Source organism: Scophthalmus maximus, chromosome 1, assembly GCF_022379125.1.
Source record: "Scophthalmus maximus strain ysfricsl-2021 chromosome 1, ASM2237912v1, whole genome shotgun sequence".
NCBI classification, from domain to species: domain Eukaryota; kingdom Metazoa; phylum Chordata; class Actinopteri; order Pleuronectiformes; family Scophthalmidae; genus Scophthalmus; species Scophthalmus maximus.
In genome coordinates this window covers 10,041,292-10,058,720 of record NC_061515.1, presented here as the reverse complement: position 1 = coordinate 10,058,720, position 17,429 = coordinate 10,041,292, and the positions used below count along the sequence as shown (strand labels likewise).

The 17,429-nt window shown below is 43.6% G+C and overlaps 2 protein-coding genes across 2 annotated transcripts; both read right to left on the bottom strand.

Annotated features, from left to right (window-relative positions):
* Nucleotides 1–910: 910 nt before the first annotated feature.
* Nucleotides 911–12,655, bottom strand: LOC118312867 (IgGFc-binding protein). Its single transcript, XM_035637898.2, has 20 exons — nt 12,487–12,655; nt 11,900–12,038; nt 11,211–11,515; nt 10,462–11,038; nt 9,649–10,232; nt 8,892–9,459; nt 7,883–8,454; nt 7,218–7,779; nt 6,916–7,115; nt 6,663–6,798; nt 6,229–6,563; nt 5,583–6,153; nt 4,904–5,493; nt 4,277–4,823; nt 2,908–3,458; nt 2,274–2,826; nt 1,921–2,120; nt 1,439–1,813; nt 1,089–1,357; nt 911–1,004 (listed from the first exon to the last, which is right to left on the bottom strand). Exons 1-20 carry the CDS (start codon nt 12,553–12,555, stop codon nt 989–991), a joined length of 7,719 nt encoding a protein of 2,572 aa, XP_035493791.2. The 5' UTR covers nt 12,556–12,655; the 3' UTR covers nt 911–988.
* Nucleotides 12,656–13,316: 661 nt separating this feature from the next.
* LOC124850480 (IgGFc-binding protein-like) lies at nt 13,317–15,915 on the bottom strand. Its single transcript, XM_047333942.1, has 5 exons — nt 15,488–15,915; nt 14,805–15,400; nt 14,170–14,710; nt 13,514–14,067; nt 13,317–13,355 (listed from the first exon to the last, which is right to left on the bottom strand). Exons 1-5 carry the CDS (start codon nt 15,570–15,572, stop codon nt 13,317–13,319), a joined length of 1,815 nt encoding a protein of 604 aa, XP_047189898.1. The 5' UTR covers nt 15,573–15,915.
* Nucleotides 15,916–17,429: the final 1,514 nt, after the last annotated feature.

Below are 17,429 nucleotides of genomic sequence, written 5' to 3'. Positions count from 1 at the left end.
TCGGTCAGTTTGATTTATTTGCCTATATTCAGCTTTACTGTATATTCAGGTGTAACCAAATAATCTACATTTTGGGCTGGGCAAGGCAAGTGTGTGATAAGAGCAAAATCAGAACTTATCTTCAAAGTTACCCAAGAGTCTTTGAGTTGCTAGTTTGATAATAGGGTTGGGTTTCAAGAAACGTAAAAAATATTTGTGGATCTCACATCACAGAATATATGCTGGTTTCTTGAAGAACTTTCTATAATTTTACAGATTTCCAGTAAAATGTTATTTTCCTCTTTACTGTTCACTAACTTTACTTTCAAAATGTTCTCCCGCAACTTAGTATTTGTCATTTGTTTTATCAGTTAAAAAAAGCCTATAAGCTCTACTCGAATTAAATTCTGCCCGCGTTGATATGGTGTCCTTAAATCCAGCTAATGCTTGCAATGTAATGCTAGCTGTGCCTCTTGTGAAGCTTGAACCATGAATGAATAATTCCATTGAACTGATCCATCCAATCTTAGTTAAAATAACATTTTTGGCAGTTGGTATTTAAGTAGCAGCTTCTGTTGGTTTTGTGCACTATGCAGTATGTAGTGGAGGGAGCAACAACCATTTGTAATACAGAGAAAGTAAATATAACTGCCCTAAAAAGTTTGCATTGGGTCTTTTTCAAATATTTGATTTGTGTTAACTTGGTCAGAAGTCCTTGGGCAGGGCAACAGTAGGACTGGTTATGTTACTGTATACATACTGTAGATTTAGATTGAGGTGTGCCCTCTACTCTTTGTTTAATTGTAATCCACATTGAACTGAGATGACCTTGTTTAAATAAAGTGTATGGTCTAAGTGATAACAGCACTGCCAGTATTATGCAAAACATGCGAGGGCATGCATTAAGAGTTCAAATGACAGACTATACAAAGTTGTTCAAGTGTTTTTGTATTTAAAAACAGGAATTCCCCAATATGCATTACTCAGGACATTGACAAGCAGTCAATTATCATCCTGGGAAGCCACTGTGAAAAAAGAAAATATAATTCATTAGTGACTTATTCATAAGACATGTAGAGTAATTACTTGTTGTATAGAGGCTAACGTACCAGACAGGAAAATCACTGAGAGCCCATGACTGGACTGAACTATGTGAGTGGAGGTCATTGAGGTTTCCACACAGACCACACAATTTGTCCGAGTACGATAGAGGCACTTTAACTGTCATCATGGTAACACCAATCTCTATCTCCAACTCAGAGTCCATCCCAGTGTCTCTCCTCAGGATTATGACCTCTGACTTGTCCTGGTTCACACCAGATGACAGGGACAACCCTGAGGACAAAGTGTGAGGGAGGGATACCAATTGTCCATTCACCTGTGGGATGCAACGTTCAGTTAAGACAAATATTTCAGTGTTTTCACTTTATGGCCATCAAAATCCTTAATGGGGTTATACCTTTACTGTTCCCTCCTCTATGGCAACTGTTGATCCGTGCAGGAGGATCTGAAACATGGTGACAAGTCTGGGAACGCTGCCACAAGGTCCATGGTAAGAGACCAGGCTGAACCACTGAGCACTGGCGTCATCGCAGAGTGACATTATACTGTACGATAACCCCGGTTCCAAGCTCAGCTGCTGCCCAGTAAGTGTGGAGATTTGGAGGCTGTCCCACAGTTTACAAACTTCAGGTCTATCATGACAGCCCCAGAAACCATTCTTTAGATGACACTGCTGTCCTGGGTTGCAGCCTGCCGCCTCACATATCACACCACCCAGAGTGTGGCACCAGCATATCTGGGTGCAGTCCTGAGTGTACAGCTTCTCATCCATCTAAGGATAGAGAAAACAACGTCTGCATGTGACCTTAGATTACAGATAACATGTTTCCGCGATAACGTGCTTAGCATTTAAGGTCTGCATTAAGCCTTTATGTTCACCTTGATATATAGATCCTGGAGAACACACCCACACTGCCAGTAAGGTACACACTTGTTTCCCTCAAACACATTTCCATTGCTGCACTGACAGCCTTCTGCACAGTCAGTTGCTGAAGAACCAGTTTGAAGCAGAGCAGGGCATGAATTGGAGCTGGAATCAACACACTCTCTTGAGCTGCTGTTGTCAGGACACTGGAGAGCTGGTGGGAAAATATACATATCATTCAGCGTGGACCATTTACCATTAATTTAAAGTAACTATGGTTAAAATATTAATTTAAACTTTTTTTAGAAAATTTTTAGTCTCTTTGGACAAAAGCGTCTGCTAAATGAATGTAATGTAATTCACTCACAGCAACGAGAGCTCTCTCTCCATGGCCCGACTGGTATTCCTTTAGCCTGGCAGGTTGCAGAATATGCTTCCAGTGCTAGACAAGCCGCTGTGTGCTCTGCCCCAGCACACACTGCCCTGATGCACATCTCTCTGTAAATGCTGCGCTCCACACCACTGTTCCAGCAATGGCTGAATTCTATACTACTGTTCAACAGGATATCACAGGTATTGCTTTCACGCGAGGACAGGGTGCACTCATCACATTCCCGCCCACAAATGTCACGGCAATGCTGTCCAGGAGCTTCTACTGCCCAGCTGTGCAGGAGGTCTGCAAAGCTTTCAGTCAGGTGACCATTTCTCAGTGCCATGTCATCATACTTGTCTCCATTGAAGTTCCCACAGAGGCCTGAAGGTGTTGCGTCATATACCTGTGGTACAGTTAACCTGAGGTACTGGGTAGAGGACAAGTCAATTCCCACCCCAGATGGTGTGACAATAATCAGTCTGTTGCCAACTTTGTGTGCTGAAAGTTCTCCATTGTCAAAAGGCACGCTGCGTTCCTCTCCATTCACCTGAAAGAACAGACACCAGTTTAAAAATGGATTCTATAAACTCTTCGCAGCTTTAACACAAACACAGACAGAAAAACTTACTTGTATTTTCCATTGTGTCTCAGGGTCCACTGACACTTCCAATGAGAGCAAATTAAATACCACTCTGCTGATTGTGAAAATGCCATGACTGTCCTTTGTAAAGCTAAGTAGCAGAGAGTAGTCAAGTATGGCTTTAGAGTAGAGGGCTGATACAACATAGGTACAAGCACCGTGGTGAGGAAGAAAGACGCCATCAAAAGTGATGTAGCCGAAGCCAGCAAAAACCTGGCACACCCCGTGCTGCAAAACAAGGCCATCCTTTCCTGAACAGCTTTCCATGGGGCTGCAGGTCACTTCTCCTCTTTTACAGTTGCATGTTTGGCAGCTTTCCTCAGAATTGAAGTTGCTAGCAGGATGATATTGTCCCTCATGCATGCAGCCACAGTCCGAAATCAGCACACACATGCCGTCACTCAGGAGATAGCCAGGGTCACACTGGCAACCCTCCTCACAACCTCCACCACAGTTTGCCGGAGAGGAACGCTCAGCACACACAACAGGACACCGAGGTCCACACAGCTCATAGTGGCTATTCTTAGGGCATGGCATACCTAGGAAGAGATGGTAAACAAAACAAAAAAAAAAGTCTGACTTCAACTTATAAGATGTCCATATTTTTACTATTATTAATTTTCCACAAGGATTGCAGGTGTACATCAAAAAGTAACCTCTGTCAATATCATAAGACATTATATATTACGTCTTCAGTAATATACCACGGAATTAACAGAAGCAGAGAATAATAAAGTAAAAATAAAGATGCCCTATATTCTTATATACCAACTAAACACAATCTGTATACTTCCATCCTCCATAATTCTGTTAAATTTTCTCCATTACATTCACAGCGCTTAACTTTCAACCCAGTGATTTAATTGATATAAACGTGTTTCAACGACACAGAGACTCAAAATTTTAAAATTAAGAAGGGACGAACCTTGTGAGAAGCAAATTTCTGTGGCTACTGAAAGGCTTGAAAATTAGTTTGGCTCTTCCATTTCTAAGCAAAATACTGATGAAAGGTCAAATCAAATATCATTGAAAAAAAATTCCTTTGAGTAGCTACATACAGAAACTTGCTCTTGATTCACTTAAGGTGTAGTGTGCTGTTCCAGGCCTCTTGTGTCATTCCCGTTTTATTGTTAAGGATTAAAGGATAATTGTTTGCATTTCCCATGAGTTCAATGATTGCTGCCTTGCATAGTCAACAAGTGAGCCCTCATGTATTTGCCATTTCACAGCTCTAAACCCTGATAGAGCAGAAATTAGAAATTAAATGTCTGAGTCTGAATCCATAATCAGCTATGAGGTGTTTGCTGTCCTACCAAAAAAAAGTAATTTTAAGAAACAGACCAAATTATATACTCACCACAGAAAGTGTCACTCCTCCACTGTCTGACGGGCAGCTGAGCTGCTTGGCAGGCAGCTGCAAAAGATGCAATGGAGTTGCAGAGTGCTGAGTAGTGTCCATGAAAAGAGCAGGAATCTGCTACACAGCTGTCAAAGTAAGGCTTGGGACTTAACACAGAGGCACAGTCTGCAAATGGCCCTAGCTTGTTCAACAACACCCCACAAAAACCACTGCCTTCAAAGGGCTTCTGTGCCTCAACAGGACAATGCTTCAGTCCAGAGGAACAGTTGGACCTACAGGTCTCTGCTCCCCCAGACCTCCAGCTGTGGGCAAGCTCTTCAGTGGAGATCATTTGGTCATCATGAGGGTCATTGTTAGCATTTCCACAAAGCCCAGAGACTGATGAGCCATAACTGCTGGGGAGGATAACCATCAGAGATCTGCTGTTGTGGACAATTAGCTGTAATCCCACATCAGTGTGAATGATGATAGATGAAGGTGTGTGGTAAGCATTTAAATGGCCCGTCTGGTGAGAATATGGCAAGTGCTTATATTGTCCATCAACCTGAGAATGAAAAGAAACAGGCTGATTACATGAAATCATCTGTTTTTATGTCCATCAACAAGACCTCGCAAAATACTTACCAAAACCTTTCCTGGGTCATCTTTTCTTATCACTACTTCCAAACCATAGATTGAGAGAGTTAAAGTAAGACTATGAAAAAGTCTTTTTTGGCAACTTGCATCAGAGATAGTGATACGGAATGGTGTTAGCCCCATTGGGCTGGAGTTAGTTTGAACTAATGAATATGCACATTTGTCTCTGAAGTCAAAATAATGTCCATCAAAAGTTGTAAAATGCAACCCGGTAACAATGGTACAGTTCTTGGGGTTTTTGGGTTGACACATCCTCTTGTGATGGAGCTGCTTGCAGACCATTCCTCTGGGACACTGGGCCGGACGGCAGTGGACCTCTCCAGGAGCCGGTCCGCAAATACAGAGTTGCCCGCAGTTGTCTGGAATCCAGAAAGTGGAGTTGAGGCTGTGGTATTCGCCTCTAGAGTCTGTGCAGCCACACTGATGTGGATGAACACAGCCCCGTGGACTCCTGATGAAGCCGGGGTTACAGAAGCAGCCCTGAACACACGCCTTATTACAGACGGTGGCATTGAATTCACATAATGGAGGACAGGCTGAGCCACAGGTCTTGTAGTGGCTGTTTGGAGGACAGTGCACTGAAATGATAATTGGAAGAGCATTAAATAGATTTTACTAGAATAGTCATCATTCTAAACTAAAATATATTGAACTCAAGAGTTCTTACCTGCTATGACTTTATCAGAGTATATAACCCTGGATTCTTCACAGACGATGGAATAGGACTGTATGGCCTGGTCAAGAGCAACTTCTGACAGTCCATTATTCAAATGGTCTTCCAAACAACTTTCATAAAAAGAATCAGGATTTACACGACTACGACAGTTGGCCAATGGACCATTCTGATCCGTGAGCACTTCACAGAGTCTGTGACTAGAGACGTCAGACACATTGTGTGCTGGTAGTGGAGTTACATCGAGTTTCTGCTCACAACCAGTACCACAGTCTCGGTCCGCATCAGAGAGCTGGTAAGCCTGAGCAAGCTCCACACTTGTCTTAATGGGAGGGGAACCAGGTGTAGCTACAGGATACTCATCTTTAAGATCACCATTAAAATTACCACAAAGGCCATACACTTTGCCCTTGTAGCGTGGATCCAGAGTAACAACTGTGGAGTTCCACCCAAAGACTACACGCATCCCAAAGTCAGTTTTCAGTAGAGTTTTGCCATCCTTGTAAGAGACCTGGATCTTACCCCCCAGCAGAGTAACAGGAATGTACGTCACCAGACCATTAACCTGAAAATGAATGGGAGACTCATCAGGGATAGTTCAAAAATCTGCATTTTCATTCAGAAACTGGTATTTACTTACATGTAAACTGCCCTTTTCACTACTACTGAGCTTGATGTGGAAGCCATAAGCTTGTACAGCCACCATCTGTGTGCGGGATGCAGCGCTCTTGTCTTTGCAGTAATTTTTAATTGACACACTGAAGGGTGTCAGACCACACGCTGACCCTTTGCTGCCTGCGAGCAGATAGGTACAGGTACCCTTAAAGTCATAGCTCAGCCCATCGAAGGTGTGGTAGTGCTGTCCTCCCCAGGTCCAACACAGACCCCGATGGCTCTCACAGACAGGGACACCATGGGTCAGGGAACATTTCTCCGTTTCATCACATTTTCCCTCACATGGATCTGGGATCTGCTCTGCTCAGAGAAAAAAAACAAAACAACCAATTTGAATTACAGAAGTAATAATGCACAGCCAAGCAAATCAGGATATTTTTTTCGAGCTTAAATGCTCACCATCCTTGTGGCAGCCCATGATTCCATCCAACACTGCACAACTGTGCAGTGGTGGACATGAGTATTTCTCACAGACGAGAGGAGGCCCACAGGTGCAGTTAACAGTACAGTTTTGGAGGAGTTTGCTCTCAGAGGCCTTAAAATGGAAAAATAAAGACATGGAACAAAATTTGAATGTTTTAATGAAAAATAATATGAGATAATTCATAATCCAGGTAAAAGTGTAAGGCAGATAAAGGCAACACTTCCTGACCTTAAACCTCCTCCCATCCTGTACACAGCCACACTGCTCAGCTGGTACACAGGCATGTCCATCAAAAAGGTGATCAGAATCACACTTGCAACCTTCCTCACAGTCTCTGGGGCACTGCACTGCCGGGATTATCTCAGGACACAATGAAGAGCAAGCATTGGCACAATGGCTGTAGTGGCTGAATTGAGGACATTGATAAGCTGCAGAATAAAACAAGTGTCATTCAGTTATTCTGTATTTTACGTTTTGAAAGCAATACAATTTTCATTTAATCAAAAAAATAAAAATGGACCAAGACTTACCACAGCCTGTAGTGTTTGTCCAAAGGTCAGCGATCCCTCCCGCTTCCGTACATGCTGCACCATAAGTCCACAGTGCGTCACATAGGACCTGGGACTGTCCCTTTGCAATGCAAAGATTTTTCATGCAGAGCGAGTGGTATTTCTGTGGATGCACCAAACGGTGACAAGAGGAGAATGGTCCCCTTGGGTGGGTGAGGAGGCCACAGTACAGGTCAGAGCTGTACTCTGGCACAGGGGTCTGGCAGAGTTGACAGCTGCTGTTACACTTGTCGCTGCAGGATGATTCGATATTAGACAGCTTCCATGATGGCGGAAAAATGTCAAGATCAGAGATCATGGTGCCATTGGGCAGCTGCAGGTCATCTAAGGGATTATCATTGTAGTTTCCACAAAGGCCACAGGTAGTCTGGTGGTAAATGTCAGGGATCTTGACCAGAATGTGGTATTGTAGGTCTGAAATAAGCTCAAGTGACTGTGGGGTCTTGATGATTATCCATCCATTTTTCTGATGTACAGTGACATTGTTCTGGGAGAATGGCAGATTCTCATAAACTCCATTTACCTGGGAAAAATTGTTCACATTTTACATATTACAACATTATAATGCATGTTAAATGATGGACAATAAGTAATGTTGAAGGTTCTGAATTTTTTCCATATATTACCTGAATTTTTCCAGCAAAAGCTGTTGATGTATGAAAATACGTATTATTGACTTGCAGGTAGATCTGCCTTCCTTCAATGCCATTGCCCTGTGCAGAAATCACAACAGGCTCCACGTCCAGGTTCTTGAGAGAGCACATCTGCACTAGAGTGTAGTTACATGAACCGTGAAATTCAAATGTCCGTCCATCAAATGTGGTGTATTGGGATCCGTCAACTGAGCAGTGGGCCACTTTGGGTTTGGGGTGGCAACCTTGAACTCCCCTAACAAGCTTACACTCTTCATTCTCTCCACAGGAGACATTATGACAAGTCATGTGTCCCCCAGTATGACATAAACAGCTTTGTTTGCATGTAGACACCTCTTGTCCTGCCCTGAGGTACTCTCCACGGTGAAAGCAGCCACAGTTTTCTGGATAGACACAGCGGCTGCCACTGTGAACTAGCCCCTCCTCACAGTGGCAGTTCTCCCCAGTGTTACGAGGCATCTCTACAGTGTTGTTTTGCCAGCCGAGGCAGAGGTGAACAGCAACAGAGCTTGTGTTGTAAATGGTACTGGAGGGACAGGACAGGTCTGTAGAGAGAAAAATACATTGGTTGCTAAGGGCAGAAAGACAGGGGAAATGCAGTAAAATTTACGGTTGACCAATGATGCATTAGTACCATCTAGTGGTCCAATAGCATCCTAAAGGTTGTGGCCTCAATACCAATGAGTCACAGCACACTGCTTTCAAACATTCTAAGAATTTTAACTTGCAATAAATACACAAGGGAACTCATCTTATTTGAATGTAAACATTCACTCATCTGTTTTCTCATGTTATGTGATCAATATGAGTATGAAGAACCTGAGCATGATGAAATGTGTACTTGCACAGGCCATCTGCAAAACTCCCCATATTTCATTTGGTGTGTGATGATGCTGAACTTCAAACAGCACAAAGTTACCACTGTAGGGGATATTAATTTAATTCACTGGCACAACAGAGCTGGGAGTAAATTAACACTCACAGCAGAATCCAGGACTCCTCCAGGCGTAAACTGTAGCCTTGTGGGAAAGACAGACAGCACTATAGTCTGCCAGGGAGTGACACAGTGCAGGCTGGAGACCTCCATGAAGACACAAGTCACTGACACAGCGCTTGTAAAAGCTGGAGGGGTCCACTTTGGCATGGCAGTGTCTGAATGGTCCATTAACCTGCAGCATTTTCCCGCAAGCCTTCGGGTCAGCGAAGTGGGCCAGACGCTCAGATGAACACTTTGGACAACTTCCGCCTAGACAGCCCTCCACACACCAAGGATTCTGCCCACTTCGCCAAGCTTTTCCAAAATTCTCAGGACTGAGTTGCTCCTGTGTGTCATTTGCTGTGAGGTCATCGACTGGATTAGAGTTGAAGTTGCCACACAGTCCACAAGTAGCATTAGCATATTTATGGGAGAGACTAATGCCAACTATTCCCTCTATACTGAGACTAAATTCAAAGCCTATGTCTGTGTAGATGTAAGTGTGCAGCCCCAAAGAGAACGCTAGTGCAGTAGAGCTCAAATGATACGGCATGTTCCTCTTGACACCGTCAACCTGTAGGGGGTGCAAAAATTACATTTGAAAGTCAGCCAAGTGCAACACGTTTTCAAAACGAATCTTTGTCAGGTTTGGTTTAATTATTAGATTATTTGTGACCTATTACAATGTCAAACTTACTTTGTGTGACATGACATTTAAAATAAAAAGGTAAGAAATGCACAAAAACAAGATACTTGCACTTACCTCAATGTTCTCAGTGTCTTTGCTGTTCAGCTTCACAAGCACACCACTCACATTTATCAGGACACCAAGTTTTGAATCTGTGTGTCCATCAGTCTGTGTATGAACTTGAATGGCATTTAGTCCTTGTTGCTGTCCACATATGCCCAGTAACTGGTACTGACAAGTGCCATGCAAATCATAGTCATAGTGGTCAAAGGTGGACACATGATGCCCCGTGTACATGCATCTCCGCTGCAGAAGTGGCACACAGCTTCTGACTCCATTTTGAAGAGCGCAGTATCCATCAGGACCACAGGAATCGGAATGGCACCGCGTCTGGTGGGTGTGGGGGTCACAAACACACCATTCAGTGCATTCCTCATCTGCCCAGAAGGTCTGGTTGCTGTGGTAACTGTGGCCATTGTGTGTGCAGTTACACTGGGACAAGGGGACACAAGTGTCGCCATCCTGGACAAACCCCGAGTTGCACTGGCAGGTCTCCACACAGGCCAAGGAGCAGGGGCTTGAAATTAACTGGTTCTCACAGGTGGCAGGGCAGGCTGTGCCACAGGACTCATAATGGCTATTGAGTTGGCAAGTCATGGCTGATAGGAGACAAGAATCAACAACAATAGAGTCAAAGTATTATAAGTAGGATTGGCACCAATTAAAACAATGGTATTCAGGAGCATTTCACTGCTATGTGTGAATGCAAATGTGCACTTAAAAATTAAGATATAAGACAAGCAATTATTTTTGTATTTAATTGTATGACATTTTAAAATTAGAAGCAACTAGTTTATAGATGAGCTTTACTGTAACAATTTTGCTTACAGCAGAAGGTGCTGTTCCTCCACTCTCTGATCTGGATCTGAGCATTGCGGCAGGCAGCAGCATAGGCCTCCAAGATTAGGCAGAGAGTCTTCTGCGTGTCATTACTGGAGCACAGATCAAATATGCTTACTCCTGTGGATATTTCTGTGTAGTTTACAACTTCCCAGCAGGAGTAGAAAGGATTTTGTGGTGACCAAATGTACTCATGCAGTGAAATCCATTGACTGGCAACATTTTTCTCATGTAGCTGGTCAGATGAACAGTGTGGGCACGCAGCTCCACAATCTGCTATACACTGAGCTTCCAGATCAGGAACTCTCCAACTCCAGCCAAAGGTGGTAGCATCAACAGCCTCACCTTGTGGGGTCCTGAGGTCATCATCTTTGATGCCATTGTTATTCCCACACATACCACGTACTTCTGCTGCATTGGAAAGGAGGATGGTGGCAATTTGAGACCAGTCATACTTAATTTGGATGCCCTGATTAGTATCCATAACAACAAACATGCCACTTTGATTGATCTTCACCAGTCCAAACTGTAGAGTCACAGGGAGTGGCCTTTTTTCACCATTTATCTGCAGAGAACACAAACAGATTGTATTACTACTGTGTATTGCCAAAACCTACACATCGTCACAGGATGATGACATCATTTCTTACAAAGATCCTTTGAGAGTTAAATCGCAAAGTGACAGTTTGGCTTGATCGGTAATGTGGCAATTTCTCCATGTCCAAATTCAAACTTACCCAAACATAGCCTTTTTCCCCTCTGTAGATAGTAATATTGTCTTTAGCCACTTTGGCATGAATAGCTTTAAGAGATGAAGACTCGTTGAGAGATGTGTCTTTCTGTACCCCAATCCAAACTGTATTATTCTCACAGGCGTCATTCAGTAAATGGACCAGAGTGTAGGTACAGTTTCCTTGGAATTCAAATGTCTTCCCATCGAAAGTGTAGAAGTGAGCGCCTTCCATCACCCAACACTGGGTTTGCTGAGGTTGGCTCTGGTCACCACATGTCTCTCCATTCTCACAGTTTTTGTAATCATCAGCTGAAATAAATATGGGTGAAAATAGTATATTAATGGCAGCTTAGACACAAGCCACGTGCAGCTGGAGACGTCTTCTGTAACATTACTTTTAAATGCCTTCCACAAGGCCAAATTAAATAATGGGGGGAAAAAGGGTACATTATCATTTGTGACTGAGAAGCAGTGCAATCATTCTGAAGCCACCAGGCAGACAGGAGTACATTACTACAAAATGACAGGACACTGGAAAAAACAACAACACACTTTTGTGGTGTGTATGAGGTGGAAAAAATTAATCTAAGTGACAAAATTTGATAATGTACAACCAGTGGGTGTTGCAGTTGAGTGAAGACAGTTAGCTTGTGAGAAAATGTCACCTAACCCAGCAGAACCAGCTGAGCCTACCTTTCCTTGCAAAGCCCCAAGTATTGTTAAGGGTGCAACTCTCACCCTCCGGGCAAATGGCTGGCACACAGCACATGGTGGAAGTGTCGGAGCAGTTACACTGCTCCGAGCATCCGTCAGTCAACAATATCTCCCCAATCTAGAGAAAAAACAGTGACTCACTTTTGGTTCGTGTTACCCAACCATTCTGTAAACACCAAGCCATACAACAACCCAGGATAACACAAAGGCCTAGGATTTTGTGATTAGTTGTGTCACACTCAGGTGAGGCATAATTGAGGAAGACATTAATGAGTCACTAACGGTGCAAAGAATTACCAAAATATATCACGTGTTTAGCTCAGCTGTGGCAACATGTTTTTAACCGACGCTGCAGTCGGGTCACATGTAAATGTGTTACATGGGACACCCTCAGGGAAATAAACTGATTTAACAGAAGTCAGACAAAGCAGCAATATATAGGGTGGATCCCAAGCCATGTGTGAGGTTTCACTGCATTAATATAAAAATAATCACACATTTATTGCCATGATGAAGAAAAAATGTACTTGTAGATGTTATACGCCAAGTGATGTGTAGGTACTTACCTCATAGTAATGCCCCTGGTAGAAACAGCCACATTGCTCAGCTCTGACACAGCCACGTCCAGTCTGCATGTATCCAGGCTTACATGGACATCCCTCATAACAGGGCCATGGACAGTGGATATCAGATGAAATACCACAGGACTCAGGGCACGCACTGACACATATACTGTAGTAAGAGTTTTCAGGGCATGAGAGGGCTGTGGGGGGGGGGGGGGGGGGGGGGGGTTTAGATACTGTGCAGAGTTCAGCTAGCCTTACATCAATCTTTCAACTTCATTGTACAGAGCTTGCCAGAGTTCTCACAGGACAACAGAAGCATATGTGCAGACTTGTGATTTACTGGCACACCATAATACTAATGAAACAACACATGTGGAGTCAATATTCATAATACTCACAGCACTTCTCACTCCTCCAATGTTTGACTTCAGCTCCTGCCCCCTGGCACTCAAAAGTGTATTCACTCAAACTACTGCAAAATAATTCTTCATTCCCATTAGACAGACACAAGTCATTCACACAGTTCTTAAAAAAGGGCTCTGGGTCCACAGTGGAGTGGCATCCACTAAAGGATCCTGTGGGAGAAAGCAGCGTGCCACAGATGTTATCGGATGCAAATTCAGCTGCCATGGTAGAGTTGCACACTGAACAGAGGACACATTCTTCAGAGCAGTTTACTCCAGGTGGTGAAAGTGACCAGGAAGATGCAAATCTAGAAATATTATTTGCAAGGCTTCCATTCAGACTCAGTTTGTCATGTGGAGCAACAGCACTGATGTTTCCACACAAGCCACACATTTTTTTATGAGCAGCAGGAATTACTACTTGTATCAGATTAGGTCCTCCATAATTGACAGAAACCCCAGTGTCTACAACAACACGAGTCAGCAAGCCAGAACGGAGTATTAATACATGATCCAGTTGGACAGGAAGACCCCACAGAGCACCATCAATCTGAAAAGTTAATATGTTATAGTTACAACCAAAGCACACTGAACAGTGTGTTTGTAAATGTGCTACTCCTTACCTTTACTTTGCCTAAATGCTCCATCTCCAATGATATGTTCACTCCACGGATCCTCAGGTAAAGCCGTCCTTGCTGAATAATAACAATAATGGGGTCAGATTCTTCCCCATCACAAGTCTGGGAGAGAACATAACGGCAGTTTCCCATATTAAAGTCAAAGCTATGGCCATCGTAGTTCCTGAAGTGTCTACCACCCATGACTGAGCATTTAAAAGGTTGTGGTGCATGGCATGCTCTGTGACCATCTCGGATGGCACAATTTGTTCCGTTTGGACACGTGTTGTTGGTGCACTGCACCGTGTTGTGGCCCACACAACTACAGTGCTGCTGACAGCCCTCATCGGGGTAGAAGCTCTCATGAATTTCATGGTAGACCCCATTGTAAATGCAGCCACACTCAGAGTCGGGTACACATGGGTCACCACTATAGAAAAACCCAGGTCTGCAGAAACAGCCCTCTTTGCATCTCACTTCTCGAGGACTTGGACTTTCCAAACAGTTGGAGATGTGACTGGAGCAAAGTTGGTATTCACTATTAGGTGGACAAGAGAGATCTAAAGAGAAAGGAAAAAAACAACAAAAAAAAAAACTTTCATTCTAAAATTGTTTCTATTGTGTACATTAGAAAAACAATGGCATTCACTCTGGTTACTTACCACAAAAGGTTGAGGCCCTCCATTCATCTATTATAGCTCCCACTTCTTGACACACAGCAACATACCCGGACAGAATTTGGCACAGGGTAGTCTGGTTACCGTGACAAAGATCATGAATACAGTCATCATAGAAATCTTGTGGATCAACTGTTTTATGGCAGCTCTGGAACGCTCCTTCTTTATCCAGTAACCTGCCACAGAAATCTTTACCCTGATAAAGAGCCATATCTTGTGAATTGCAAACTGAGGTGTCAATAGGCACATCCACGCATTCTTTGCTGGTTTGCCAGTACTTAATGGCCTCAGAGATATCAGATTCATCATCAAGCATCAGATCGTCTTCTGGATTAGCATTAAAGTTCCCACACAGTCCACAGAGATTACCAGAGAAGATCTTTGGCATTTTGACAGTCAGGATCTCAGGGCTGTACGTCACAACAAGTCCAAAGTCAGTCTCCATGCACTTTGAGAGTCCAGTCTTGAACAGCTTTACTTTGCCTCGGCTCAACACAGATGGAAGACGAAGGAGCAGACCATTTACCTGAAACAAGGCGGGGGGGGGTAATCTTTACATTGCAAGTGGAATTTTTTAAAATATTTTTCTAAAAGTACTAATGGCAACTAAATAAACATACCATGACCCTGTTACTCCAGTCATTTGACAACTCAATGGAGTAACCAGAGACCATAATTTTAACACGCCGAAAGGAAACATTGGTAGCATCCTTCATCTGGTTCGGCACCTCCACATTGAAGTCTTCAAAGTCTCCCCAAGTGGGACAGTGAGAAGTGAGTAGGTAACTACAGTTGCCATAGACATCAAAGTTGCGTCCATCAAAGGTGGTATAGTGAGGATCTCCTTTGGCTATGCATAGCCCAGGCCCGTCCATGTGACAGCCCAAGACTCCATTCAGAACCTTGCACACTTCCCCATTTTGGCAACGAGACAGAGCACACATGATCTTCTTGGAGTTAGGCTGGCAGACACATTTTTCCTGGCAATGCTCGTCAACCCAGAAGATCTCCTTGGGGAGATAGTAGGAACCTTGGTGAAGACAACCACACTTGCTATGTGGGACACACTCCCCACCACTCAGTAAATATCCCCCGTTGCACTGGCAGGATTCCACACAAGGCTGAGTGCAATTCCGATGGGCCTCTGGGTTACCGCAGGTGGCAGGGCAGGCAGAACCACAGATCTCATAGTGGCTGTTCATAGGACAGGCCATTGCTGTGAAAAGAACATACAAGTATTTTTTTTTTCCTTTCAAGAACAATTTACATAAAATTGAAAATAAAAATAAATAAAAAGACTCACTACATTTGGTGATGGTTCTCCAGTTTTGGACTCTGGCCCCAAGCCTCTGGCAGGTGTTGGCATAGGCCGCCAAGACCATGCACATGGAAGATGCAACTCTACTGACACACAGGCTGTTTACACAACTAGTAACAAATGGCTCAGTGTCAATATATGAATGACAATCTGCAAAAGGTCCATCACTTCTTTGTAGTAGAGTGCAGCTATTCTCAAGGGAGATGCCTTTAGTGGCAGGAAAAGATTTGGTTTGGCTTTGAGTGCACACTGGACATGAGCCACCACTGCCGCAATCCTCAATGCAGTAACCTGCATCAGCGCTCACCACCCAAGGAAGAGGAAAATCCACAGTCTGGGTCTCAGAGCCATTAGAGGCAATGACGCCACCTGAGGAGTTGTGATTAGCATTCCCACACAAGCCGCACACGCCTCCATACAGCTCTGGGCCAACTTCAACCTGAACATGGTGCTTCCAGTCATACTGCAGAGTCAGGCCAAAGTTAGTCTCCAAGACGACACTGGAGCCACTTGGATAAAAGTTCATGGACCCATTTCCCAGTGTCAGGGGCAGGTTCTTCTTCTGTCCATTAATCTATGGAGTTAAAATACAACAATGTGCATTAATACATAAAACCATTACAAAAGTGTCTATTCAATTTAAATATGTTTACTGCACTCACCCAAACATGATTTTTGGCACCTTTAACTATAGAGATATTAAATCCCTGGATGCTTATCTTCACTGTGTGAATGGCAGAGACAGTGGCACTGTTCAAATATGCTCTGGCTATGTTGATCTGCAGTGGAACAGATGCGTTTAAGCCTGTACAGGCAGTCTGAACTAAAGTGTAGTTACAGTTTCCATGTAGGACAAAATCTCTTCCGTCAAACATGCGGTAATAAGAGTAACCCCATGCAGAGCATATTTTAGTTTCCAAAGAACAGAGTGGTTTGCCATCTTTGAAAAAGCACTTCTGTTGGTGACCACAATGCATCTCTTCACAAGAAGCTGCTGCTGAAATATAAGAAGACGTTTACAACTATATGTTAGTGTCATAGATTAACACAATCACCAAATGTCCAAACAATTAACCATGCAATATTGCGCTAAAAGGTTCAATACATACTTTTCTCACACATTGCTGAGTGTAGTTTGTTCATGGCACTCAGGTAACGCCCCACATCTGTGTCTGTTTGAGCAGGACTGAGCTCTGCATTATCAGACGGCTGAGTTAAGTGGGCCTTCTGGGAGAATTTAACACCAGACTTCAAATCTCCTGTGTGAGCACGGTTATCTTCCTGCAGATCCATATCACCTGAATCAAATATAGGTACAGACTGGCAGATATCCTCTGCAGACGGGAGTACGGTTAGTGTTGAAAACCTCTGTCCATCGTCATATCTGAAGTTAATAATTTGAAGAGGATTGTCGCTAGTAATGTGGATTTTATCTGAGGTCAAAACTGGGATGACCTTCATAACACCACCGACTAGAGACAAATTATTTTGTCCGGTGCTGGTGGTGATGTTCAGATTAGAGTTGATAGTCGCCATTGCCAACATGACACTGGAACTCCTTTCTGTGTTTACAAAGGGAAGGAGAACGTAATCAACACCCCACCGAGAGACTGGTTTCAGTTCTGCAAATCCATACACACAATCCCCAGGTCTGTGTTTGGAGCAGGTGAAACCAACCACAACACCCACAGCTTCTTGGGAATTTAACTCTGAGCCAGAAAGGCTGGTGTTGCTCTTGAGGTAAACACTCTGCAATGAACCAATGTTCAATTTAAGGACACTACCACTGGGATACATATTGCCATTAAAGAGCACTTCCCCCGAGAGGAGGACTTCCACCGATGTCTCATGGTCTGCGCTGGTGATCACCATATGGCTGACAGCAGTCTGGTTAGGGAACTGAGGAGTAACGGGATAGTAGTGGGTC

What these genes read in the sequence shown, in the direction of transcription:
- LOC118312867 (XM_035637898.2), bottom strand. Translation starts at nt 12,555, where the DNA reads ATGCAGACTGGACGTGGCTGTGTCAGAGCTGAGCAATGTGGCTGTTTC. An exon ending in GGGAAAAAGGCTATGTTTGG is followed by an intron (nt 11,039 to 11,210) that starts GTAAGTTTGAAT and finishes TGTTCTCTGCAG; the next exon opens with ATAAATGGTGAAAAAAGGCC. An exon ending in GAGGAGTCCTGGATTCTGCT is followed by an intron (nt 8,455 to 8,891) that starts GTGAGTGTTAAT and finishes TTCTCTCTACAG; the next exon opens with ACCTGTCCTGTCCCTCCAGT.
- LOC124850480 (XM_047333942.1), bottom strand. Translation starts at nt 15,572, where the DNA reads ATGTGCATGGTCTTGGCGGCCTATGCCAACACCTGCCAGAGGCTTGGG. An exon ending in GAGAACCATCACCAAATGTA is followed by an intron (nt 15,401 to 15,487) that starts GTGAGTCTTTTT and finishes TTCTTTTCACAG; the next exon opens with CAATGGCCTGTCCTATGAAC. An exon ending in ACTGGAGTAACAGGGTCATG is followed by an intron (nt 14,711 to 14,804) that starts GTATGTTTATTT and finishes GCCTTGTTTCAG; the next exon opens with GTAAATGGTCTGCTCCTTCG.